This window comes from Glandiceps talaboti, chromosome 10, assembly GCF_964340395.1.
Source record: "Glandiceps talaboti chromosome 10, keGlaTala1.1, whole genome shotgun sequence".
In the NCBI taxonomy this organism is placed as follows: domain Eukaryota; kingdom Metazoa; phylum Hemichordata; class Enteropneusta; family Spengelidae; genus Glandiceps; species Glandiceps talaboti.
In genome coordinates, this window is record NC_135558.1 from 11,070,356 (window position 1) to 11,097,403 (window position 27,048).

The 27,048-nt window shown below is 36.4% G+C and overlaps 4 protein-coding genes across 4 annotated transcripts; 3 read left to right on the top strand and 1 right to left on the bottom strand.

Annotated features, from left to right (window-relative positions):
• The first annotated feature begins 91 nt into the window (after window positions 1-91).
• LOC144441117 (uncharacterized) lies at window positions 92-4,249 on the top strand. Its single transcript, XM_078130647.1, has 4 exons — window positions 92-227; window positions 996-1,307; window positions 1,771-1,863; window positions 2,570-4,249. Exons 1-4 carry the CDS (start codon window positions 221-223, stop codon window positions 2,755-2,757), a joined length of 600 nt encoding a protein of 199 aa, XP_077986773.1. The 5' UTR covers window positions 92-220; the 3' UTR covers window positions 2,758-4,249.
• A 2,131-nt stretch (window positions 4,250-6,380) lies between these two features.
• LOC144440575 (solute carrier organic anion transporter family member 1B3-like) lies at window positions 6,381-12,683 on the bottom strand. The gene is made up of 8 exons (XM_078129962.1): window positions 12,305-12,683; window positions 10,164-10,502; window positions 9,341-9,505; window positions 8,869-9,049; window positions 7,856-7,997; window positions 7,184-7,344; window positions 6,874-6,938; window positions 6,381-6,712 (listed from the first exon to the last, which is right to left on the bottom strand). The coding sequence occupies exons 1-8, from the start codon at window positions 12,681-12,683 to the stop codon at window positions 6,381-6,383; spliced, it is 1,764 nt and encodes a 587-aa protein (XP_077986088.1).
• A 3,495-nt stretch (window positions 12,684-16,178) lies between these two features.
• LOC144440576 (uncharacterized) lies at window positions 16,179-19,537 on the top strand. The gene is made up of 2 exons (XM_078129963.1): window positions 16,179-18,564; window positions 19,470-19,537. The coding sequence occupies exons 1-2, from the start codon at window positions 16,179-16,181 to the stop codon at window positions 19,535-19,537; spliced, it is 2,454 nt and encodes an 817-aa protein (XP_077986089.1).
• A 3,071-nt stretch (window positions 19,538-22,608) lies between these two features.
• On the top strand, window positions 22,609-26,520 carry LOC144440577 (uncharacterized). Its single transcript, XM_078129964.1, has 4 exons — window positions 22,609-22,716; window positions 23,740-24,063; window positions 24,904-25,011; window positions 26,321-26,520. Exons 1-4 carry the CDS (start codon window positions 22,710-22,712, stop codon window positions 26,518-26,520), a joined length of 639 nt encoding a protein of 212 aa, XP_077986090.1. The 5' UTR covers window positions 22,609-22,709.
• The last annotated feature ends 528 nt before the right edge of the window (window positions 26,521-27,048 follow it).

Genomic DNA, 27,048 nt, shown 5'->3' on the forward strand with positions numbered 1-27,048 from the left:
TCACAACTTATCATTTAATAACAACTCCTCAAGACTTTACAGACGAATCGCGTGCTGCTTCTCATGGCACTGTGTGCGTTTCCTAGAAGTTCATTCTTCCGGGTATATAACCCGGTAATGCATTGAACAGTCGGAGTATGCCATAAGGCTGATCGGGTAGAATCTCTTCGCTCGTCTGTATGTATGTAACACCTATAAAAGAGGAAAGGAATTGACGAAAATGCCGGGTACGTATTAGAAATACAGCTTCTAAGTTCTGTAATCACAAATATTTAGCATTACATGGCATATTCAGGAACAACAGTGCAACTATTGCTTCTCCGTACAGAGTAGTGTATCTACAAAGAGTCCGATTGAGACTGGTCAAAGTAAGACTGGTCCACAAATAGCAACTATGGTATGATGATAAGAAATGAATTGATCATAGCATGTTCTAACTGTACATATTTCATTGCAGTTGGAGTATCTCCTATTTCTTTTCAGACGTGCCGTGGACAGACAGTGTATTGTTCAATGATTAATTTGAAAACTTGTTTTGTGGTTATTTTTTCTAAAGTTTAACGTTATAGTTTTCGAGGGAGAGTTTTGCTAGCTGACGTTTTTAATATTATTATTCCAACCTCACAAGGCACTGTTCTAAGTTAAGCCTTCTACACATATGCTACTCTAGTCTTAGGAGCGTCTTTATCTTCTCAAAAGAAAGGTACCAACGTATTGAAAAAAATGTCATCAATTTGTCTATACATCAGGATATTGTTATTTGTTTTACTAGAAAATACAATATATATATACATTAATATTCGTTTGATAATATTTTATTTAAAATGGCTCCTTAAGCTTGGTTTTCTCATGTAAGCGTAAGTTTCTAAAGAGCCAAAAACAGTTACACAGTCGCTGTCTCCAATTTTACGATAAATTACTGAAGCTTCACATTGCCTATATGTTTGTACATTGGAAGAAGAAGCGAGTTGATCAGCACCTTAGTTCTATTTCAGATTTTGTTAAAGAAGCAGTCAATACCATTGCCGATTCAGTAACATCAGACGACTGCATCAAGTTAGCTAGAAAGCTTGGTGTTGATGATGTTAGTATAGATGATATTCAACGTGACCATAGTGGTGCCCGGGAACAAAGATATCAAATGCTTAAGAAATGGACGCAAATGGTTGGAAAGGACGCAACTCTAGAAAAACTCTACACAGCGTTAACACTCAATGGGAATAAAAAAGTTGTGGATAAATTAAAAGCTAAATATAGTGCTTCAGGTTTAGACAAAGATTTGAAAAAGTTATCACTGCACTCTAAAGGTAAGTATGTCAAATGAAATTAACAAAGATAAGATATAACTCATTATAGTACAACTCAAATAATTGTAGGCGATATGCTCGTGATATCGTTGAATTATTGCTACTTTATGTTGATATCATGTCAGCCACATATACATATATTTAGTAATTAAAACCCTGATACTTCAAGTTGATTGTGGTGTATTCAGAATTTTGACATTAAACTGCTGCATGACAGTATAGTTTTTATAGGCAAACAAATACTAGTGCCAAACGACAAATCAAAACATTTAAAGGCAAATCGGTCGAATTGATTAATAGGTTCACTCGTATATGTATACACACTCATCAATGTTAAAAGAGAACATAATTGATTTGACGAGTGTTGAGATTAAACCCCCTTGGTATCTATGAATGTTAAAGAGACCAATAAGCGAAATGTCTTGGCTTACACGTTATTTTCTTATTTACGAATTCTTACCAGGACCAACACTGCCTAGGAGAACACACATCAAAGACATGGACTTTGATATTCTTAGCAAGCTCTGTTTGCTACTGAATGTGGAAAATGCAACCAGTGAGTTTGACTTTTAATTTGTATCATATATATAGGTTATGACTAGACTAAGTCAGATCATAGACAGGCAGGGAGGCAGACAGAAGCAGACTGACTGAATGACTAACTACCTGACACACACACACACACACACACACACACACACACACACACACACACACACACATACGGATTGACTAGGAGAAGAAGACAGACACACAACACACACAGACAGACAGACATACATACATACATACATACATACATACATACATACATACATACATACATACAGACAGACAGACAGACAGACAGACAGACAGACAGACAGACAGACAGACAGACAGACAGACAGACAGAAAGCGTGCAATCTTGATGCATAATTGATAGATACAATACATCTTTTTTTCGCTCATGACAGACAAGAAATTTGGGCTTACAGTGACGTGATTCTCCAACATCAAATGGCATAAGGGACTATTATAATTGTAAACACTACAAACATTTTCAACGTATACATTTATAATGCAATCGAGAGAAAACATTCAAATATTCACAGTTCAAAATGAAATGTGCCATTGAAAGCTGTTTAAAATTTGAAGATAATTTTTTTTAATAATTGTGGAAACTGTGAAACCATCAGAACGGTAACGAGACGGATACACATAGGTCAATACGATAAAACAATGCATTCAGACCATTGTCTTTTTCTTCTTGTTTTTAACAGAGGATGATTGGAGAAAAGTCGCTGGAGGTTTAGGTTACGATACGACGAGTATACATACATTCCAACGCCAAAAAGACCCCATGGATGAATTGTTGAAAACTTGGTCTGTGAAAAAAGAAGCAACAGTCGGTAAACTGTATGATATCCTGATAAAGGGTGGATTGACAACAGCAGCTTCATTATTATGAAGTCGTCCTGTCGAAAGAATATATGATATTAAACAAGACTGATTCATAATTTGCTTGTATGATTTTATATTTAAAGAAGGCTGTAACAATGAAAACAATATTTGGGGGGGGGGGTTCTATAAGATAACGTTATACTTTTGTTAAGCTTGTGTAAAGCAAAGTCGTAATTTTTTTTTAGAAATATATTTGGTAGCATATATCCCTGACAACCAACAAAACAGACTTACAATATTTTATTGTTTCTTTAGATGTGATGGGGGATTTCCGGGGTCCAAAATGGATGCTTTGTTCTCGGGTTAATTCCGAAGCATAACCTAATAACGAAAAGTAATAATTGGGACATTTACGGTTTGCATCATCTGAAGCATGAATGTTATCTAGATCTTCCGATTTGATCAGAGTTTGCAATGTGTCTATTTTTTCAAAGGTTGTCATGTCGTATCTTGCCACGTATCACCTTATGCTTTGCTTAGTAGTATTTCTACATGTAACTCAACAACATTCCATCACTATACTATAGTTTGCTTGGTCATAGTGCTATTGTAAATCCAGAGTAATAGTATGTGTTTAGATGTTATTCCCAAGTATTTTTCTTCGTCCAGCCGAGGAAAAGACGAGTGACTTAAGGGCCCTTTGTTACTACGAGTCGTTAGACGATTAGTGAAACCCTTTTATCACGAGTATTTTCCTACAATGAATGGAGAAAAATATTGGGGAAACACGTAATACCAGCGTCAGTAATATTAAAGTAAAATCGGGGAAAGTAATGTCAATTTTGAACGTTTTGACTTAAGTGTCAGTGTCCGAAAGCATTCACTAAGTCATGTTGCCAATAATATTTCAATTGCTATGTAAGATGTTAATTGAAGGCCAGATATTTAATTGAAGCCTCGTATGAACTACAGGAACAGTACTTATATGTTAGGGATGTAATGTAACTTAATGTATTATAGAATTTTTACAAATAGAAAATACCTAATGATGTGAATTAATGTAAATTTGTTATTTTTGTTATTCATTTCAAATTACGTACATTGACTTGAAATATATCATTTTGGAAAGTATCACTTTTTAATTTATGTAAATTAAGTAGGTTCTTATTAAATATTATCCCAAAAGAAATGTGTTGCTTTATAAGTAATAATCATTTGTATGTATTAGGAACGTTTTAATAACAATCAAAGTCAATAATGACTTTAACACGCAGCATATGAATTTTAATCATAGATCCTACACATGTACTAGGGTCTAATTGGAAAATATGTTCCTTCAATGATGATCATCTCCGAAGTGTATGGCTGTGTTAATTCCACAATAGATAGCAAGATTTGCTTGCAGCTACCAAACATATATACCTCTAACTAATCAAGATGAGCATCAGGCTTGAAGAACGTTTTGTTTATCATCTGATAAATTGACACCTACTCCTTAATAAAAGTATATGTATGAAGTGACCCAAAGACTGCTACAGTATCAATAAACTTTATGTAATTAGAACGTTGAATAAAAATACAGTGGATATTTATTGATACCACTAATGACTATAACTAAATTTGCATGGCACGGATGTATATATATGTTCATGTGTGTGTGTGTGTGCGTGCTTGATGTTTGATGTTTGATTAGCAGCGTGACCTACTGACCCCGTGTTGCCACACGAACACACTGTACCGGCACTTGAATGCCTGGGGCACTCCCATAGTAAAGTATGCTATATGTGCCGCCCAAAGTGGTCACTTTTCAAAACTATTCATCTGAAAATGGGTTCCGGCGATAACAAGGGAAATGCCTTTATGCCTGCAGAGGGACTATCATCATGTTCTCCGCAATTGTTTAATAAAGAAATAGCTAGGAAAATATATAGATTAATGTATATTCGATAAGCAGTGTATTAAAGCAGACGTCTGAAATTTGGCAAGCATGATACACCACAATATAGAAGTCCCAAGTAAACCATTATTTCGATCTCATTTTCTATGGCGATCTGTACTTCTGTAGTCGTGTTTAACTGGGTACGTTAAATTTCGTAACTTCATGGTTAAAATATAGACGAGTGAGTAACTTATTTTAACGCACATGAAGAGTGCAGTATGTGACCACACTCGCTACTTTAAAGGACCCCCTAAGTGTGCAAATTTTCATTTATTGCCACTGTACTTCCCTTTTTTATATACAGACTTTACCGTAAAGTGGTCGAAGGCTTTCTATTCTGCGTGGTGTTAGTTGGTCTCGTTGCATCTTTAAAAATACTATTTTCAACAAGAATATGTGTAAACACTGGTGGCTAAAGGGTTTAAATGGACAAAACAAGATTGTTTTCATTTCTCAACATTGCGAATTAAATATACACTGACTGGCGAATCGTTGGACTAGAGATTCGGATGTCCTCAATACTTGGTACTTCCGGGTTCAAGACCTACTTATGGATACATTGGTCGAGAATCGCAGGTACAAAACCAGTGTATTTTCATAATTGAAAATATTGAGTTATGCAGTAATAAAGGGATTTTAACAACACATATGGCTGCCATTTATTCAGTAAAAGTGATATGAGCACCAAAACTAATGCTTGTGTATATTTCTTTCCTTCAGTATTACTTGTAAACATAATTTAAAACAAATTTTTGATATGTATATACTACAATATGTCTGTGATAGGCAGGAATTGGCTTGATTTTCATAATTGACCCTGAAGGTCGAGGTCAAGGTCTCCAACGATAGTGTGCATCTGATAATATAGGGTAGACACTTGAATGAAATGTCTGTGTATTACAATTTTTGAGAACTATACACAAGCATTAGTTTTGGTGCTCATATCACTTTTACTGATTGAATGGCAGCCATATTTGGTGTTAAAATCCCTTTATTGCTGCATAACTCAATATTTTAAAGACTTTATTCAAGTGTCCTACCCCATATAATCACATGCAAGATTTCTTGTATGAGTAATAATTGACCTTTACCTTGACCTACAGGGTAGACCATCAAAATTAAGCCATTACCTACATATTGCAGACACCCTTTAGCAATTACATGTGGCTAATGTCTTTTAGATCATGTATATTGGTAATGTAGAACTAGGTAAGCATACACATGCATTATTTTTGGTGCTCATATCACTTTTTACTCAATGGCAGCCATATTTGTAGTGACCAATCATGATTTACCACATACCTCAAAAATGTTAATACATAGAGACTACAAGTGTCTACCTCATACCACCAGGTTTAAACTTTCTTATAAGACATTGACTTTTGGCCTGGACTTATCGAAATTCAACCGTTTCCTGCAAATTCAGACACTCTGTTGTATTTATCTGTTGCTACCAATTTCTTTTAAATCGTGTCTCCATTCAGTCATATAGAAGTACAGTACTTCAGGGCCTATGTCTTCTACGAAGACTTGTTCTGTTTGCGAGGTGAAGTATGCAATTGTCTATAACGAAATGTCTTTGGTACAATATCATTCAATGAAATAAGACACTTATGAAATTGTACATACTGTACTTCTAATGGTTCTTAGAGGCATGGTGTCTTAGTAATCACGTGTTCAGTAATTATTATTTTAATTTATAGATGTTATGCCTTGTTTTAAGTGTGTATATTCTTATTTCATGTAATTAATCATAGTGTTGTACCACAAGATCCCTTGTTTTCACCAGTGTGTAATGAATCAGATTTATTCAAGTACAAATTCATTTGCCCTCCTTTGGATTCGTTCTCCGCGTCATTATCGTCAATTTGGTCTCCTCTTCTCTTCCACAGTATAAATGTAATCAGGTAGCATATAAAAGCCATAAACTGTATCCCAAATGTTACAACAATAATGTTGAACCGAAGGACTTGGTTATCGTAGACGAGACATTTTCCAACATCAGCACCTTCACAAAAAGTTCTCCATAAAGTGCACGACTTGTCAATCACCACTCCATACAATAATGGTATGGGAATGAGACCTTTGGAGAAAATGTGAGAAATATTCCATGTATTTAGGTAATCTTTGTGTCCTCTTTAATTATTTTTTTTTTTACAATTTCAGAATTACAATAATTAAACCATCCCCTGCATGTTTTGTTATAAACTTCGTTCGGTGGAATCAGCCTACATCATAACTTACCTAGAATACGATTTATAACTATTCTTAAGCCAAGAGCGAAAGCCTTCTTGTTAGGCGGTCCTGATCTGAAAAGGGGCAAGAAATAAGGATGACATTGAATACATATAGTAAGGAGGAAAACAGGAAGATATAGCGTGGAGGTAGATGTTACATTGGTTGTGTTGTCTTCAATTGAAATTATAATGGAATTAACGGTGATAACTAGTTTCAATATTTAACATCAAGACGATGTTAACACATTTCTAAAATGGTTTGATACTTTGACCCCATAGAGTTTACCATTTATGAACTAGATAGTTATGTTGCCTACCTCATTGTCAGAATAGCACCAGGGGTTTCAGTAAGACCGTTGATGAAAGTAAACATCACCAAAATAGCTAAAAATGGATAAATTGACGAACACGTTTCGACTTGATGGCACTTCCCTACAGACGCCACTTCACCCTCAATACAGTCACAATTGGTGTAAGTCTAAAATGTAACAAAGAGAGAACTAAACATAATTCATATCTCTTCTGTTCGAACACGTACACGATTACGTGTGGTATAATCAGACAGTGGGAAGATATCCCTCATTGCCTATGGTATAATAATATTATACATAAAGTGTTTCAACATACTGGACATCATGTCAGACAGACAATGTTCACTTCCCTGGTGTTTTCCAGAAGTTATAAGAAAATATATTTTAAGTTTGTCATGCAATACACAAGGGTTTAGACACATCTAGACGACAGAATATCTTAAGGTCTTCGTAACTGGAAGCGAATGCGAGTTTTGAAGTATCACCTGAGAGTATGAGATTGTAGAGCAGAGATCTGAATTAAACGTAACCATTTTTACTGCATATGCACATCTTTGTCTCAATACCTTCAATAATTGGCAAACACGGTCTTTACGGCCATGAAATATTTCTATAAAATGCAAATATCATGAAGTATCACATGTACAGAAAATAGAATAATGAAAATTCTCAGCTTACTTTGTTTGACAACAGTAGAGTGCATGCTGCATGACATGGTGATGCATACGTATTTCCGTCTGTACCACAGACAGGGTCGAAGAGATCAACAGAGCATGAACAGGCTTCATTACAAGGTTGTGTTTTGTTTATACCGTCTTTCCTATCAAGAAAATGGTAAAATGTATTCGGTGTAAAACTGGTTGCTAAATAAATCTACTCCCAATGTATTTGACATAAATTCATGTTGTGATAGTGACTAAGCACCAGAACTCCACTGCCATTTGACTACTCCATGAAATTTCTCCAAATGTATTGCATCTAGAAGAGTAACGTTTAAACTTTACTTATGGACAGCGGTAAGAAACAATGGTATTTACATTGCATCACCAAAAGTATCTTTATAACTACATTTATTTTCACTAATTAAAATGGAAAATGCACTACCCCGTTCTATTCTAATCTTAGTACACTATAATTTTTCGAGACGTCTTCTCATGCATGTTAACAATTTCACTCATCATCATGATGCCCAGTTTAACTTTCGACAAGCCATGCAACATGCTCGACATCGACATGTCGACCAACGTGAATTCATGTGTTTTCTATTCGTACAAATTCACACAGCGAGTAGAATCCACACTTCATCGTCACACCAGTTGTTACTTCTTTTGCTGTTGTGGATCATGGGTGTATTATTATTAGCGAGGGACATGTTGTACTATGCTCTGTGACGATTGATAACCTTGATTTGAATGGCGACTTCTACAGCCAACAGGAAGTGATTTCGTTTATTACACCAATTGAGGGTGCTTACACCGGCACAAAGCGTTCACACCTACAAATTAGTACAAGCTAATCCTTGCCTCCGGAGGATCTGCGGAGCTGAATCGACCAAAACCTTCGCAGTAAAATAATCCACAGATTCTCCAGAGTCGACCATTCACACAAGTAAATTACCTCCACAGTTAATCTAAGTCACTGATTCTGTGGGGAATATGTCCCAGTGTGAACAGAGTATTAGTTTCACTTACTTCACACCAGTTATATCAAAACCACCACAATGAAATGGGTAGAGCAATACTGTACACATGGTTCCAAGGCCAACACAAATTGCCATGAATTTGGCGATACCAACAGGCTTTAGATGCCACTTCTTGATTATATATCCACCTACCAAAGATGCTATACTGTCAGATATATGGTTAAATAATCCTAAAGAAGAATGCCATATAAAGAACACTTATTACGAGAATAATTTAATCATTTTTAGTATCATTCAAATGAAGATAGGATTATTTGTTAGAACAAGAGACGAAGATACATGACATAGGCTAATGGTCACTGTTTCTGATAAAACTATACCTAGCAACGGTGCTAAGCCACATAGAAACATGTACCAATTGATTTAAATATAGCGCTGAGTAGTATTTTTTATTCAAACGTTACACCACTTAATTGTTACTCGATTAAATTATTTATCAACTTGGTAAACCTGGATCGTACCCATAGAGACACTGGCCATTGAAGGTGACAGTCCAAATTGGACCTCTAAGTACTTTGGGATGAAAGGAATCAAACCAATAACTGAGCCCATCTTGAATGAATAACCTAACATCAGAGCCATGTAGTATGGATTGGTTAGGAATCTCCAAAACAGCTTGAGTATTTCTGAAATTGAAACAAGACTTAGTTGAATGGGACTTCACTATGGAAATTAATGGTGTAAAGTAATGAGGTCTTCTCGATCTCTAACACGTATTGCCTTGCCTTATTTGGGCACTAGTAGACATCTATTATCCCAAGTGCTGTTTTGGAGCAACAATTTCGCTAGGCTGAAAGCTGATGTAAACAGTTGCCACATAACAGCACGAAGTGTTATATAACACCTACTAGTGCCCGAATAAGGCCAGGCAACAAGTGTTTTTATAACGCATCACATAACCAGGCACGTATTCTTTTTGTAGTTAGGGCAAATCATCGGTAGGACTCCCATGCCAAATTAATAGTGCGCGAGGGAACGAATGAGAATAGTGCCTGATGCGTGCAAATTGAGGCCACTATGAATCTAAGTTTAAACCACGTGACACGGTTGAAGCCAATCACTGAAGGCTCTATGAAGACGATATGTTATAATGATAATGAATATACAATGAAGTGCATATATTATTTCATTGGGTCTGTGTCATGAATATTCAAAGCAATGAATGTAATGATTATTCCAGAGGAACCAGTGACAGGTAAAACGATGACTTCCAGGTGACAACACGAGGGCTTTTTTTTGCTTTTTGCTTTTTTTCTCTCGAATGGCATATAATTATCTCTTTACCTTTAATCCTTGAAAGTTTGCCTGTCCTAACAATTGTGCTGTTCACAGAATTTGACGGGCCATCACTTTTCTTCAGCAGTTTATCAAAATACACTTCAGAATTTTTGCTGGACTTGGGTAACTGCTTTGGGATGAAGAAGAATGGAAGGGCCACTGGGACTCCTACCACTACAAAGCAGGCGTTTCCCAACCACCAAGCTCCAATCCATTCTTCGTCAGATGAATTCAATGCGATTGGCGAATCACTCTCTTTGTCGAAATCAACATACAGCAGCAAACATGCTGCTCCCAGGAAACTTGTCGCCACTGCGCCAAATCCCCACATTGTATTTATGACACCTGTATGAATAAACAAAGCACACATTTACTGAATTTTCCAAATCATTGTTCATTGATGGTCTACAGTTCCCTGTCTATGCTCTGCCTCTGCAATACGTATAAACTTTGGGACTTGACAGAAATTACAGGGAAGGGGGAGGGCCGGTGGTTTTTAAAAGATTGATACATGAAAATCGTTGACCATCCCCTAAGCTTAGCGCTTGCACAAATATGTTAACCTCATCCATGAATGAAGAATAGTTACCCTTCCCTACTCATCCATGCATAAAAAATAGTGACCCTCCCCATCTTTCACAGTCCTCATGACTGACAAAATATAATTATTATATAATAACACTTATAATCTACTAAAGTTTCCATTTTAATTACAATCAAATTTAAACTGAATGCCTCCTTAAACTGAAAGCCTCTCGCAAGCGTTAAACCATAGATCTTTGGTCCTTACACAGAGTGTTGGAATGCTATGTTCTGAGTTATAGCTGTTATACTGATGTATCTCTTAATTCGAAAATTATTGATATGATATTATAAGAAATTTGAAGCTTGCATAGTTAACATATTGCCTAATTGTCGAAAAGTCGTTAATTATTCAAATTAGCCATTAACATTATGAGCTACATCAAATGACACATGAACTTGTTTACTATCAATGCATGCTCTAATTATATGAAATTTGAAGTTTGTATTCTAAAGATATAGCACATTCTAAAGATATGTTTATTTCATTTTAGTCTTTCTGAGTACCGTAGAGCCCATGCGAGATTTAGATGCTCTAGCCATCCATTGGAAATCGAATCTGGGAGATACGGATGAATTGAAAGAGAATTTAGGATATGTAGATTAGTTCTATTGAGGACGAATATCATTTTATTTTCAAGTGTCCAGCAAGGGATTATATATAAGGAAACGGTATTTACCAACTCCACTATACAGATCACCCTCACTTATTGTATAGGCACTATGTACTATGGAACTATTTGTGCCACTGAATGTAATGTATTAAAACATTCTGGACTGGTGGCCCATATTATGCTGAAATAAACAATTATTATAATACCAACAACACGAAAATATTAACGGTGTTTATACATTTTAAAGAAAAATAGGGTGAAAACAAGACTTCGTTTACAATGGTATGCATGGCAGTTTGAATTTCGCATATTTACATATATTACCAATACAATGCCATGTTGTTGACTGTACATAATATTACCATATATTATGTATTTCTTTCAAAGCTTTAAAGTGGCCATATAGACAAGGATTTGGTATTTTATTGTGGATTTTTATTTACAAAACAATTTTATCATGGCTTCCTAGTTGAAAAATCAATATAATACAACATTGACAAAGTCTGTGATTTGTAACTCAATGCATTGCAAAAAGCTTAAACAAGTGTACAAAGTTTGGTATCGTGTGTACAATAACAAACATTTTACACATTTGCCACACTTCAATACCAAGATCGCATTTTTTTGCTACATTTAGTATAAATGAAATAAACCAATTAAATGTATTGCAGACATTAGGGCGCCAAATTTGAATGTTTTCCTTAGTATCAAACACTCGATCAAGGGCGCGTAAAATGTCCTCTGCAGTGTTCATTTGATGTCTGTATGGTGGCATGTGTAGTTTGTTTCATCGCTTAAACAAAATGTGGCAAGAAACTGTACTCATTCAATCTTCCTACATGTATGTTAAAGTGTAGCATGTCCTGTTTCTTATTGGTTTCTGAGTAGTTGTGTCAAACAGAAAAGCTGCATGGTATTGTGAAATAGACTGTAAGTATATTAAGTCCTTACCGATATAAAATGATGACGACTCGTGTTTAGCATGATCATCTACGAAGGACACCCCAAGGGTGTACAAGGCACTGTAGCCCGTGCCGACTAAAAAGGCTCCAATAGACAATAACACATATGCCACCTCGCTGTCTTTTGAACTCTTGGCCTCAGTAGTATCACATTGATGATTTGAATTGTTTAGCATTGAATTCGTAGAGCACAGATTCGATAGGTCGGTACTGTTTACCATATCAGTTTTGTCGTAATGACTGTATCGACCAAGCACTAAATGTGGCAGCAAACTCACCAAAGCGCCAACCACTACTGTTAGGAATCCGATGCCAGCCCAGCGAGGACGATGGCTGTTAGGACGTCCACCAAGATAAGAGACGGGCATGATAGTCAACAACACACCTGTGTGTAACATACTGAACAGAGAACTTAGTTGGGAGACACTCAGCTCATAACGCCTTTCAATGGTAGTTAATATGCCGGCATTGTAATATCTCACCATCGAATACACAAACATGGACAGAGAGAACCAGGTTACAAAACAGCGAATATCTCTGAAACAAGACTTAGACTTATTTTCAGAATTTTTGGAACTTTTTGGTATTTCTTCGTTATCCGTACGAGAAGACTCACTATCGACCTTAAAATAGTCATCGTCGTTTCTCGAATATTCATCATGATTTTCCTCCTAAGTCAAACAAAAAGATGGAGAGTGAATTGTAAGATGAATCTATAAATTTTAAAATCAAATTTCACTTTTAAAAATATCAAACTCTTTTATATTGTCGTAGGTAAAACAATGTTCATATATTCTTTAAATACCTTTCTCAGTCTATCCATGGTTATCCAAACCTTTCTTGTACTTCAAGCTATCAACCAAGAAACCTTTTTCGTTTGCTAAACCAAATAGAAAGATAAACGTAATAAGCCACAAATTGAAAATTCGTAAGGCCAGGGAAAGAAAATTAGTTTCTCCTCCATGGGAAATTTCAAAAGTGATGCGGCGACGCGGTTTTCTTAGAGCTCCATTATACTGATCAATATGATTATACACTGAGAAAAAAAATTGTCATAAAAGGTTTGATAATGTATACATTATAATGCACACAAATGGCTAAAAACTGTACATATATGTAATACTGCCCATGGTGCATTATGGGAATACTAAACTAATATTTTGACAGCATTATGTATATATACATCAACGTGACTTGTAGAGGCCTCAAACGTTTTTTCAATCAACTGCAGTAATGCCAAGCATAATATCTACCTGTCCATTATGTTGGTTTTCATGTAAAATAATACATGATGGTACAGTGGTTATTCCCTTTATGTATTATGGCAAACGTCATACGTACAATCTTTGGACAATTCTATTATAGACCAACAATATTACATGATATATGCAGTCTAAATTCATATTTAATATTTCTCCTATACTCATACACAGAGAAATGGGCGAAAATGCATGCACTCAGGTTTGGGCTTATACATTCACTTTTATCGACTTGACCCGACGCGATGCAAATGACATGGTTGGATAGAACAATGATCTGCCTTGCCTGACATGACCCCATTTCACCTCTCATGACCATGCTTGTTTAAATTCCCCATAGTTGTCCAAGATGATATATTGTCAAATCTGAAAGTTTGGTCAAGAAAGTCCATCGGAAAGTACAAAAGTTGAAATTTTTCGAATTTCCCCTACCCCTATGTTTAATATGACCACCTGCCGCATCTTGAAGTTAAACATTATGTATGTTGCCATCACATTTTTACCTTCCGTAAGGGGAGGTTATGTTATGCTTTTGTCTGTCTGTGTGTCCATGTGTGGGTATGTGTGTATGTATGTATGTATGTATGTATGTATGTATGTATGTACATGTATGTACATGTATGTATGTATGTATGTATATGTATGTATGTATGTATGTATGTATGTATGTATGTATGTATGTGTGTGTGTGTGTCTGTCTGTCTCTTTGTTTGTGGACATATCTCAAAAACTGCTGCATCGATTCTAATGTGAAACTTGCCACACATCTTTCAAGGCATAATACAGTTAGAATATATAGCTTATTTAAGAATGCGACTATTTTCCAATATCTGAGTGTCTGCCTTTTTTTCATGTGCAATATCCTAAAAAAGCCAGCAGTTGGCAAAACGTTTTTACTCTTGAATGCACCCAGGACGTACAAGAGCGAGTAGGAAATCTATGTGAAAAATGTAATTCCAGGAACAGAAGACACTAATTGAGTGGTGATTTTGAAAACAAAAATAACTGATGGCAAATCACTTAGAAAAAATAATTCCCTGTGACAACTGATCAAAATTCTACACAAAATATAGTGACGGATTCACATCTTTGGATTTGAATGTGAATCCAAAAATAAATATACAGTTGATTGGATCTGACTGTGAATCAAAAAACATATTCCGTCAATACCTGACCTGGGCTTGCCTGGCCAGGCATGGCCTGTATCTGGCCTGTACCTGCACTTTGTATGGACCAAAACAGGAATTTGCTTTCATCATGATCACTTTATAATCACTACTGGCGTGGGTCACGCATATTTTATCGGGCACATCGATATGTATTAGTCTATTACATACGTATGTATACATGTGTATATCGAATATGCAAACCATGTTAGCGTACCCCCCCCCACCACACACACACACACACACACACACACACGTGATAGTGTCACAGATGACATATTCATATTTTCAGTATATTCAATAGTTTAACAACATCGCATGTCCTAGTTTGACTGAAAGGTCAACAGACTGTCTCAATGATATCGGATTCAGACCACAAGATTCCAAGCGTACTCGAGTACGTGAGATGACAGTCTGCATTTCATAGATAGCTAGGATTCATAGTGATCATTCATCAATGTTTTGAGAATACTCTGTAGGTCATGTTAACGCCTCCTGTGGACTTTAATATGGATTGCATTAATTATCTGGCCGTAGGCCATGCGTTGTGTAAGTTTGGACTTTAAGGACAATAAAGATTATACTTGGAACTAGCAGACAGGCACTTGGCTTCGGGGGAAGTCAATGAACGAGGCACTTCTGAGTACTTGCCTTGGTTCTAGAGTAGATCTTTGAACATAAACTGTGTAGTCTGAGCTAATTCCCTAAGGTTCAAGTGAGTCCCGGTACATACAGAAGTTGAATCGGACGTAAGATGTGAGAGTGTTTCAAGTGTAGTTACTTGGTCTGTCAGCTGTGTGCGAAGACGAAAAGTAACAATAGCTTTCATTGTGTACATTTTACAAACACTATAACCCCGTGTATCACGCACATGGATGTACTACGATCATATGTACATTGATAGATACAATCAGCATTAGCGGAACCTATCACACCCCCCCCCCCCTTTACATGGCACTAATGACGATAAGAAGTTCATTTGTGCTAAAAATCACACTTTTCAAAATTCAAGGGTGTTTCAATACACGAAATTACTTGGGTGCTCCCTGGGGGACGCCATTTTGAATGCAGGAGTTCTTTGGATTTGCGGAGACATTCGGACACAGTCGGAACTCTATAGATTTCGTTACATGCCTTAAATCTCAACATTCGGTAATATTCGATTCACGCTCGTGCATTCTCTCAGAGAGTTCACGTTCAATGCCTTAGCTAATTATAACAGTTTCACAATTACCTTACTGGAGTTTTGATCAACACAGTGGGTCTATATGAGTCGAAAACGGCCAATAATTTCCAATGTGCAAATAAGGTCACGTGTGCTGAATAGTGGGTCAATCTGTTGACAAAGACTGAAGTGTACAGTCGAAAATTTCAGGTAAATTTTCTAGTTGTGTTTGGAACAAAAGTTCAAATTGAATACTATGGTTTACCAACACAGATGAATTTCCATTTGAAGATAAGGAATGAATTTGGCAAGTCTTGCTTAGACAACGTGAGACGCCTGGAAAAGACGTGCATAAAGATCGCACGGTATCGCAACCATCTTCGTTTTAATTTGCATTGTAAACACCACAATGTCACTCCGAAGAGCTTACAATTGAAGAGCACGGTAAAGGGGGATAAAGCCAACAGTATCCTCAAAAGATCGGAAAAACAACTCTTAAATGTACGTATAGGACAAAATGTGCACAAATTAAACCTCCTGAACAAAGATAAAGTTGACGCTGAGTCCCGTATAGCCGAGTCACTACCAGAAGACGTAGCTACTGAAACTAGGTCAAGATGTCAAAGGTCACAGATACGTGAACACGATACCTCCAAGAAACGTCAACAAGCGAAGTTTGCACACCTCGCAGATAAGGACCGTAAAGACCAGGTTAAAACAAATCTAGCGTCGGAGTGTATCAGTAAATGGGTTAAGAACTGTTCAGACAGGATTCTTAGTGATCCGGAGTTCTCTGTGTTGGCGAAAGGTCTAAATTTTGCAGTCACCAACCCGGAAGTACCAGTCGTCGACATCGTGACCCAGACTGAAGTAGCATGTCGTAATTTGAATGAGAGGGATTCGAACGAGTTACGCAGCAAAGTGGTTAACATCTTAATGCGTCCCAAGAAAATAGAATCGAATTTATCGAAGGAAGAACAACTAGCTTTGAAAGATCTGAAGCAGGACAATGACATCCAGATTTTACCTGCAGATAAGGGACGTATGGTAGTAGTTCTGAATACATCGGACTATAAACAGAAGTGTCAAGACCTACTGAGTGACAGCGGAACTTATCTTAAATTGGGCAAGAGGGACCCTACCACCAAGTATAAGAAGGAGCTGGTGTCAGTATTACAACAACTGGAAGAAGAAGGTGGGTTAAACAGAGTCCAATACAGACAGCTGTACCCTACTTCAGAGACTCCTCCAAAGTTTTATGGGCTACCTAAAGTTCATAAACTGAATATTCCTCTTCGTCCCATTGTCAGCAGTGTAGGATCCATAACGTACAACTGTGCTAAATTTCTGGCTGGTATTCTATCTCCACTGGTTGGCAAGTCTAAACATCACGTCGTCAACTCCCAACAATTTGCAGATGCTATCAAGAAGGAAAGGGTTGAACCTGATGAGGAGTTACGTTCTTATGATGTAACTGCTTTGTTCACCTCAGTACCTATTGACAAAGCATTGGATGTGATATTACATAGACTACAGGAGGACACCACCCTTAACCAGCGAACCAGTTTATCACCCAGCCAAGTGGTTAAGCTACTCAGTGTTTGTCTGAAGTGCACTTATTTTGTTTATGATTGTGTGTTCTTCCAACAAATTCATGGTGCAGCTATGGGGTCACCTGTTTCCCCCATAGTATGCAATCTGTACATGGAGCAATTAGAACTCCGCGCCATAGAAACAGCCCCCCATCCTCCATTATGGTGGTACAGATACGTGGACGACACGCACACAAAACTTAAAAAGTGTCACTCTCAGGAATTCACTGACCATCTTAACAGTCTTGACCCAGACATCAAGTTTACCACCGAGGAAGAACAGGATAGGTCTCTGGCTTTCCTAGATACGACCACAGTTATTCAGGATGATGGCTCTTTAAAAACTAAAATCTACCGCAAACCCACCCATACAGACCAGTACCTCAATTTTTACTCTAACCACCCTTTACAGCACAAACTAGGTGTGATCCGGACGCTTCATCACAGAGCAGATACGGTGATTACCTACAACTCAGATCGTGAAGAAGAAAAGACTCACATCAACCAGGCACTGTATAGGTGTGGATACCCAAAGTGGGCAGTAGATAAAGCCACAGTCATCCAGCCTCAAAAGTCAAAGACCATCCGTAAGAAGGAACAACCAAGTAAGGGTTTAGTGGTCCTACCTTACATCAAGGACACTTCAGAGGCACTAAAAAGAATCTTTACTGCTTACGGTATAAACACCTGCATCAAGCCCACTAAAACCTTGCGGCAATTATTGGTGTCTCCAAAGGACAAGACTAAAAAGGAACATGTATGTGGAGTAGTATACCAAATTCCTTGCCAGGGCCAGACCAACACAGGCCAATGCAAAGATTCATATATAGGGGAAACTGAGAGATCACTCAAGACCAGATTTTTGGAACACAGAAGACCTAGTTCCAGCACATCAGAGGTCTCCCAACACATCCACATTGAATCACCCGGTCACTCGGTTAACATAAATGAAGTGAAGATACTGGACACTGAAACCAGATATTTTGAACGGGGAGTGAAAGAAGCTATTTACATCCGAGCACTCAAACCATCACTAAACAGAGACGGGGGACGATACAAACTTCCAGGCACCTTTGACCCCTTATTAGGCTCACGTGTCCTGTAAGGTCACGTGTGCTGAATAGTGGGTCAATCTGTTGACAAAGACTGAAGTGTACAGTCGAAAATTTCAGGTAAATTTTCTAGTTGTGTTTGGAACAAAAGTTCAAATTGAATACAATAACAATTAATCATGACTTATCGGTATAAGGCCATGAAAAATAAAAAAGCTGTTCAACGGGCCCGACCCACCCATGTTTTTGGCATGTCAATTTATTTATTTTTTGTGATGGGCAATATACAGTATCTTTATGCGGGCTTCACGTGTCAGTAAAATACCTGCTGAACATATAAAATACATGTGAAGTTATACATTTGAGTCGATTCCAAGTGTCAAATTATATATATATATAGACTTAATTCAAAAGAATAACGATGTAAAAAGTCGTTACTCAGAGTTTCGCGCTTCGAGCGATCTTCAGACCACTAAATTGGGATTGTCAAGGTCGGTATATACACTTAATGTTTGTATGTATGTATGTATGTATGTATGTATGTATGTATGTATGTATGTATGTATGTACTTACAAACAATATGTGTATGTATCGATCGCGACCTTGATAATCCCAATTTAGTTGTCTGAAGATCGCTCGAAGCGTGAAACTCTGAGTAACGACTCATTACGTCCTTATTCTTTTGAATTAAGTCTATAATGCTCTGCTACTAATATTTGCATCGAGCACTATTCTCTCCAGCGCCGTTATATTCATATATATATATATATATATATATATATATATATATATATATATATATATATATATATATATATATATATATATATATATTGGATATATATAGTGTTGGTTTACTTTCTGGTGATACATACAAGCGTGCACTTAGATTAAACTTTGAGCTGTTGCATTTCAACAGGCACTAAAGGAACGAGCAGAATTTACGACAATGGTAAGGGCCTAGTCTTTGGGTCATCAAAATTCTGATAATCTGAAAAGGGGGCTTGAAATGATTTGCTATTTATTTGTTATTTTTTTGGAAACAAATTAAACTTCAAGAGAAGTCGTTTACCAAGTGCCCATTGGCAAAACTTCTTGCGGCTTTGCCCCAAAGAAATACATTTCATAACCAAATAATATGTAATAGTAAATGTATGTGAAATTCACATCCTTTGTAAAGTAATCTCATTTGGACTACTATTATAGTTGGTCATCACTGTTATATTAATGTACCATTGTACCATATAACTTTATGTAGTGTAGGTGACAGAGGGGTGGCTACAATAATTCAAGAGTTTCATATGACGGGCATTAATTTTTTTTGAGAGATGGGGTGGGGGGGTACAGAATTTGTTCAACCATAAATTGTGTACATTTCCTAACTGTAGAATTGATGGTAAGAAATCGCTTGCCATACAGACAAATTGAAAAGGGATAAAATCAAAATGACTGTAAACTCAACTTGAACTGTTTTACCATCATATGTGACATGTTTTCACATCCTTGTCCAAATTGTAAGAAAAGAATTGAAAAAAAGAATCGACTTACCTACCCAATGTGCTGGGTTAGGTTGCGCGTTGAACAGCTTTTTTATTTTTTCTGGCCTACATTAAAAATCACAGCAACTGGCCATGGGTCGCCGTTAGTGGCGATCAAAGTGACGGATACATGTAGTAATCATGACATTGTAATATGTGTACGGCGCAACATACGGTTACAGAGAAATTCCCTTTTATGGAAGACCGCGAGGACAGCATTTCGGGATCCCTTTCAAACACGAATAAAGTCCACGTTTCATACTATCTTTCTTCCGTTTTACAAAAATTCTGCGTTCAATTTTTATATTTAATCATTTTAATGGCTCGTTATGATTTTTGTCCAAAGCCCACGGGTAAGTCTTATGACAGGTTCGACACTGCCGAAAATCGGTGTGAACTAGACGTTGACGACAATTTCTGTCATTCTGATCAACGTCGCTGTCATGCCCGAGATCGCGAAAGTTTATGCCGTTTTAGGCATGCACCACTGTGGAGGCAACCTAGATTACAGACTTTTCAATGTCACACATCCCTCCAAAGGCTTTGGCAGTTTCGTCCGTCAAACAAGAAGCATCAGTTCTTAAAATACAGCCTAATTACCGTAAATCATTAATTATGCAAATTTTTCATTAAAACTGTAAACTACATCAACAACTTTTATAAGACATTTGCGCTTTGTTATGGTTCACGTATGTACTAAATTATATTGAAATTGAAGTATGCATACTTAATTACCGAAAACGATTAATTATGCAAATTATGCATTAAAACTATAAGCTATATATCAACAAACTTTATAGAACATATGCAATTTGTTATGATTAATGTTTGTACTAAATTATATTGAAATTGAAGCTTGCATTCAGAGGAGGGTGGAAAAGTCTCACGTGACACCCCAATCTGATTAAAAGCTGATGTGGTGAAAGCGGCTAGATGCGTTTATTTACATCTATTTCCATCACTTTGTGTCGTTTGTTTTGTTCCGAGTGATCGCGTGTGTATGTGTACGTATTTGATGTGTATGTATGTATGTATGTATGTATGTATGTATGTATGTATGTATGTATTTACGTATTTGATATGTATGTATGTATGTATGCATGTATGTATGTATGTATGTATGTATGTATGTATGTATGTATGTATGTATGTATGTGTGTGCGCGCGCGTACCTGTACTGTGTTTATGTTTGTGCCATGTGCTTGTCTAGTTTATACTTTGTATTGTCCATTTTCTTCTAAATAAATCACCTTATTTAAGTGGATCAATACACATCACAAATTTTCCCTTTTTTAAGATTTTAAGTATACAGATCGTCTTGAGGACTAACATTGACATTGGTGATGTTGAAAACGAATGACAGCATGTGGTCACGCTAGTCTATGCTTAGTGATAGTCAACTAAAATACAAATATAGATATTGTTTCCATTTTTCATTCGATAATGTGGTAACGTCATATTTTTAATATCCTGGTAAACGTTGCATATATTGGTATGACTAGTCATTGAAATAGTGTACAGTGACCTTAACATTGACCTCAAGTCTGACTATCTTTTTCGCTCAATAAAAATAAATAACACTGAGCAAAATATAGTCAAAATAGGGGGATATCTTTGCCAATACTATTGGATTCGTTTTGGAACAACTACTACTGTGTTAATAATTTAGATGCATTTAAGTCTTGCCGCTTAAATATTTATACATATTATGAGACTAACAATGTGTCACTTGACAGGGCACTTGGCAGTTGTTTGACTTGCACCGTGACCTATTGACCCTGTGTTGCTACACGTACACATTTTACCCCCCTGAATGTGCCCGGGGTACTCCTATAGAAAGGTATATAGGTATGTGTCGGCCAAAAGGGTCATTTTTTCACGAAACAAAATTCCCTAATCATGAGGTCCGGTGTTAACATTATACAAGGGGAAAGAACCCCCACCCCACCCCCACCCCCACACAACATTTGTAAACTTTGAACAGAGGCATCTATTCTTCTCATTAGAGTATATAGAAGAGTGGTTGTCATCATGGTCTCCGCAATTGTTTAAAGATTTTTAAAGAAATAGCTGGAAAATATAACAATGTAAATTCGATAAGTAGGGCATTAAAAACAGGGGTCTGAAATCTGGCAAGCATGATACACCAAAATGTAGAAGTCCCCGGTACACAATTCCTTCCATCTCACACCACTATTTTCTATGGTAATCTGTACTTCAATCGACTGCTGTGTTTAACAGGGCAGTTGATTTCGCACATGAAGAGTGTAATATGTGACAAAATGCTCGACTTCAAAGGACCCCCTAAGCTTGCAACTGTACTTCCCTCTTTTATATACATACTTTACTATAAAGTGGTCGAAGGCTTTCTATGCTACATGGAGTTGGTTGGTCTAGTTGCGTCTTTAAAAATAAGATTTTCAACGAGAAAATAATATTAGTTGGGGGTTTTCTTCATTTTTTAACATTGCGAATTAAATGTACACTGACTGACGAATCGTTGGACTAGAAATTCCGATGTTCTCAATACTTGGTGTTTCCGGGTTCAAGATCCACTTAATATGTATACGTTAACCGAGAAGGTCGCCGTCAACAAAACCAGTGTTCTTTCATAATTACTCATGGCAGGTAAGTTAAAATGGTCATGAAATTTCAATGTCATCAGAGTACATAACATTACAATTAACTTTTTGTTATGTTACAGTACTTGTGAGAACGTTTTGTTTACCGTCCTCAATACACAACGCACTTCAAATGACATTATTTGACCCTGTTATTAACCATGTTAATAGTGTTTGTGTAAAGCCAGCCATAAACAATACTATTGAGTCAAAAAACACGGCGTGATAATGTTTGAATATTGCCCCCTCCCCACCACCACATACACACACACCCTCCATATACACAGATAAAGGTGCACGGCGTGGAAGCAATGATGATGTCACGATACTACAGTTCACTGGTACTATGGTTGTCATGTATTCAAGCATTCCGCTAGTCAGTACCTGTAAAACCTCAGACCACTATAATTATTTACTATTAATTTATAGCTTACCCAGTTAAAACTATGCTAACGCGCTGATGTGATTATATAGTACAACCCTTAACGCTATTTTCAAAACAGTAGTGAGTTTTAATTCCTCTACGATTCTGTACAACTGTACTCTTTACGTGTGGTTCAACTTATCTTTATCATACAAATTGCACTATTGACAGATGGTGACCCGACCGACTGAACATATTCAAAAAGCCCTCGTTTTATTTTGTGTGGGAAAATTGTTGTAGAAGAGGTTCTGGAAAGAATGATAATTGTACAACCAAGTAGTAAAGCCACTATTTACACTTTATTGGTTTATAACTTAATACTAAACTCCTACAAATCATATATTGATCAGCTTGTATAGAATTACCATAACTCATAAATATTGGCTCGAACTTGGTATTTACCTTCTTATGATTGGTTACATAGGAAAGAATAAGATTGGTCAATAGGGTATCAGTAAAGGGGGAACGGCGTGGCAAGTTATTTGGAATAATGTAGTGGATGGGGATGTTGGCCGATCGGTCCTGCGGTTTTTTAGTTGTAATGTGCGCTCGTCTAGTCTTTGAGAGTTCTCGACTTCAACTCGACTCGACTTGCCAATCTTTCAGGATATGATGACTCAGAGGTGAAAGCTGCTATTCAGTCAATATACACAAGACTTTCTGTAGGTGACTGTACATCATTGGTAAGACGTCTTGGTGTGTCGGATCCAGACATCGATGCGATAAAACAAGACAATCACGGAAACTCCTCAGAACAGAAATATCAGATGTTACGACAGTGGAAACAAATAAAAGGAAGAGGTGCGACCCTAAAAAAACTTTATCGTGCGTTGATTAAAAATGGAAATAAAGACATAGCTGACGATTTGGAGATGTCAGAACTAGATTCACAATTCGACGACCTAGCTGTCGATGCTGTACCTTCAAATGGTGAGTGATTTTTTTATCAGTTTTCGAATTGCTTTCAACAGTAAAGATAACCACATGTCAAAGAAACACAACACTATTAATACAACGTATGTATATATGTATGTATGTATGTATGTATGTGTGTGTGTGTGTGTGCGTGCGTGCGTGCGTGCACGTACGTATGCATGCATGCATGCATGCATGCATGCATGTATGTATGTATGTATGTATGTATGTATGTATGTATGTATGTATGTATGTGTATATGTATGTAGGTAGGTAGGCAGGCAGGTAGGTATGTATGTAGGTAGGTAGGTAGGTAGGTAAGGTAGGTAAGGTAGGTAAGTATGTATGTATGTATGTATGTAGGTAGGTAGGTAGGTAGGTAGGTAGGTAGGTAGGTAGGTGGGTATGCATACATACGTGACGTCATGAAGCCCTGTTTATACCCTGTCGGTCTCCAAGGAATTAAAATCAAACGGTGTTAAACTCTTTTTTCCAGGAAAACGTGTCTTTGACTTTTTCTCATTCCTATTTAATGTTGTAGTATTGCATGTTCATGTTATACACGGAAATGATATGGTAACCAGACGACTTTTGGCTGGTTGGTTGGTTGGTTGCCATGGTGGGTGGGTCGGTAGGTCGGTTTAAAAAGGATAATAATGCACGGACTACTGTCTGTCAATAATGACTCACTTCACCTATCTTTCTGTTTACGTTCTCATTTATACTTCTTTAAATTTATTAGTCCATCCATTTATGAGAAAAGCTACATTTGCTTTTATTTGTTTTGAATAATAATTGACCGTGCGTGAATAGCTCCATAGCTCCACACAATTTTATTCTCTTTTTTTTCAACAGTTAGGCGATCAAAATCCAAGAATGACCCGAAAACCAAAATAGAGGATGTTGGCTTCGAAGCTCGTCATGCATTGTGTTTGAAACTTAACGTGAAAGATCATGTGACTGGTAAGTTTAGTCATATGACTTTTATCTTGGCATAACTGACGATAAAGATACACAAAAGATACATATATTTTTGGAAGTAGAAAAATGGAAATAAAAGCAGTGTATGTCTGAATCGTTCACCTTTCAACACAATCACCAACGATTGCGTTCCAGTTTAAAAACTGGATTCATAAATTTTAAAACTGCTATTGAATGGTTTTACTTCAACGTGTATATATATATTGGCTGGCATTGGCTGCCTATCACTTCACGTATTCAATACAAAATTTCATCCATTTGTTTCAAGTCAGTTGCAGGTATTGGCCCACAATATCTCACGGATCTTCTACATCAATACATTCCTCGAAGACCACTTCGCTCGTCTTCTGATTCTCGTTTTCTCTGTGTTCCAAGGGTGTCAACCAAAACATTTGGTGAAAGATCCTTCTCTTATATTGGCCCTACTTCATGGAACCACCTCCCTTTTGATCTTCGCCATTCCAAATCTTTGTCAACCTTCAGACATTCTCTCAAAACTCACCTCTTCAACTGCTAATAACTGTTTTTCTTTCTCATTTTATTTAATACACATTACCTTGAATTCACATTTCCATTAACTATTTCTGTATCCACTCTTGCTCTGCGCTTCGAGCTCTTCGGAGATGAGGCGCATTACAAATCATCTTATTATTATTATTATTATATATATATATATATATATATATATATATATATATATATATATATATATATATATATATATATATATATATATATATATATATATATATATAACTCGGTGAGTATCAATCTGCTAAGAAAGACAGTGCTCTATACCACAGTGGCAGAGCGCAATAGTTTTGGTAGTTCTGGAACTCTTTCTTGGTTGCAACTCGGAGTTTCAGAAAGAGTTCCAGAACTACCAAAACTATATATATATATATATATATATATATATATATATATATATATATATATATATATATATATATATATATATATATTGGTTCTGTTTCTTTTAATTAGTTGAGCGTGCGAGTCTACACTTACACTAAGGAAAGCAACACTTTAATTTTGTTACGAATTAAGGGAAAGAATGATAATTTTCTTTTCGAATGAAAGGAAAAAAATCTCAAATATATATATGCTCAGAGACAAGAATCGCAGCACTCTAAACTCGAACATGACTACAAAAATAAAGAAAGCAATCTGCAAATGACGTATCAGATCAAAAGCATGCTAAGACGGTTACTATTAAACAATCTCTATTGTGATAAGGGCCCAGTGTTACGAGATGACTTCACATAAACTCTTCTTCATTTCTATACAGGTAATGATTGGAGGAAAGTTGCAGAAAAGTTAGGGTTCAATATGTTACATATTCAAAATTTTGATCGCTTTGAAGACCCAATGGATAAAGTCTTAACTTCATGGAGTGTAAATGCTGATGCAACCGTGGGAAAATTATACAAAATTCTGAAAGACCTGGGACTGACAGAAGCTGCAAAAATATTAAAACCATTTCTTTGACTGATATGATATGATATGATATGATGATATGATATGATATGATATGATATGATATGATATGATATGATATGATATGATATGAATTGATATGATATGATATGATATGATATGATATGATATATTATATGATATGATATGATATGATATGATATGATATATGATATGATATGATATGATATATGATATGATATATGATATGATATATGATATGATATGATATATGATATGATATGATATGATATGATATGATATGATATGATATGATATGATATATGATATATGATATATGATATGATATGATATGATATGATATGATATATTATGATATATGATATATGATATGAGAGGATATACATGTATAATGAGAGAGAGAGAGAGAGAGAGAGAGAGAGAGAGAGAGAGTGTGTGTGTGTGTGTGTGTGTGTGTGTGTCTAGGGATAGGCAGAGCGAGAAACAGAGATAGAGATAACGACAGGGATAGTCTGACAGACAGACAAGAATCAGAGTCAGGAAGACAACAGAAATTAC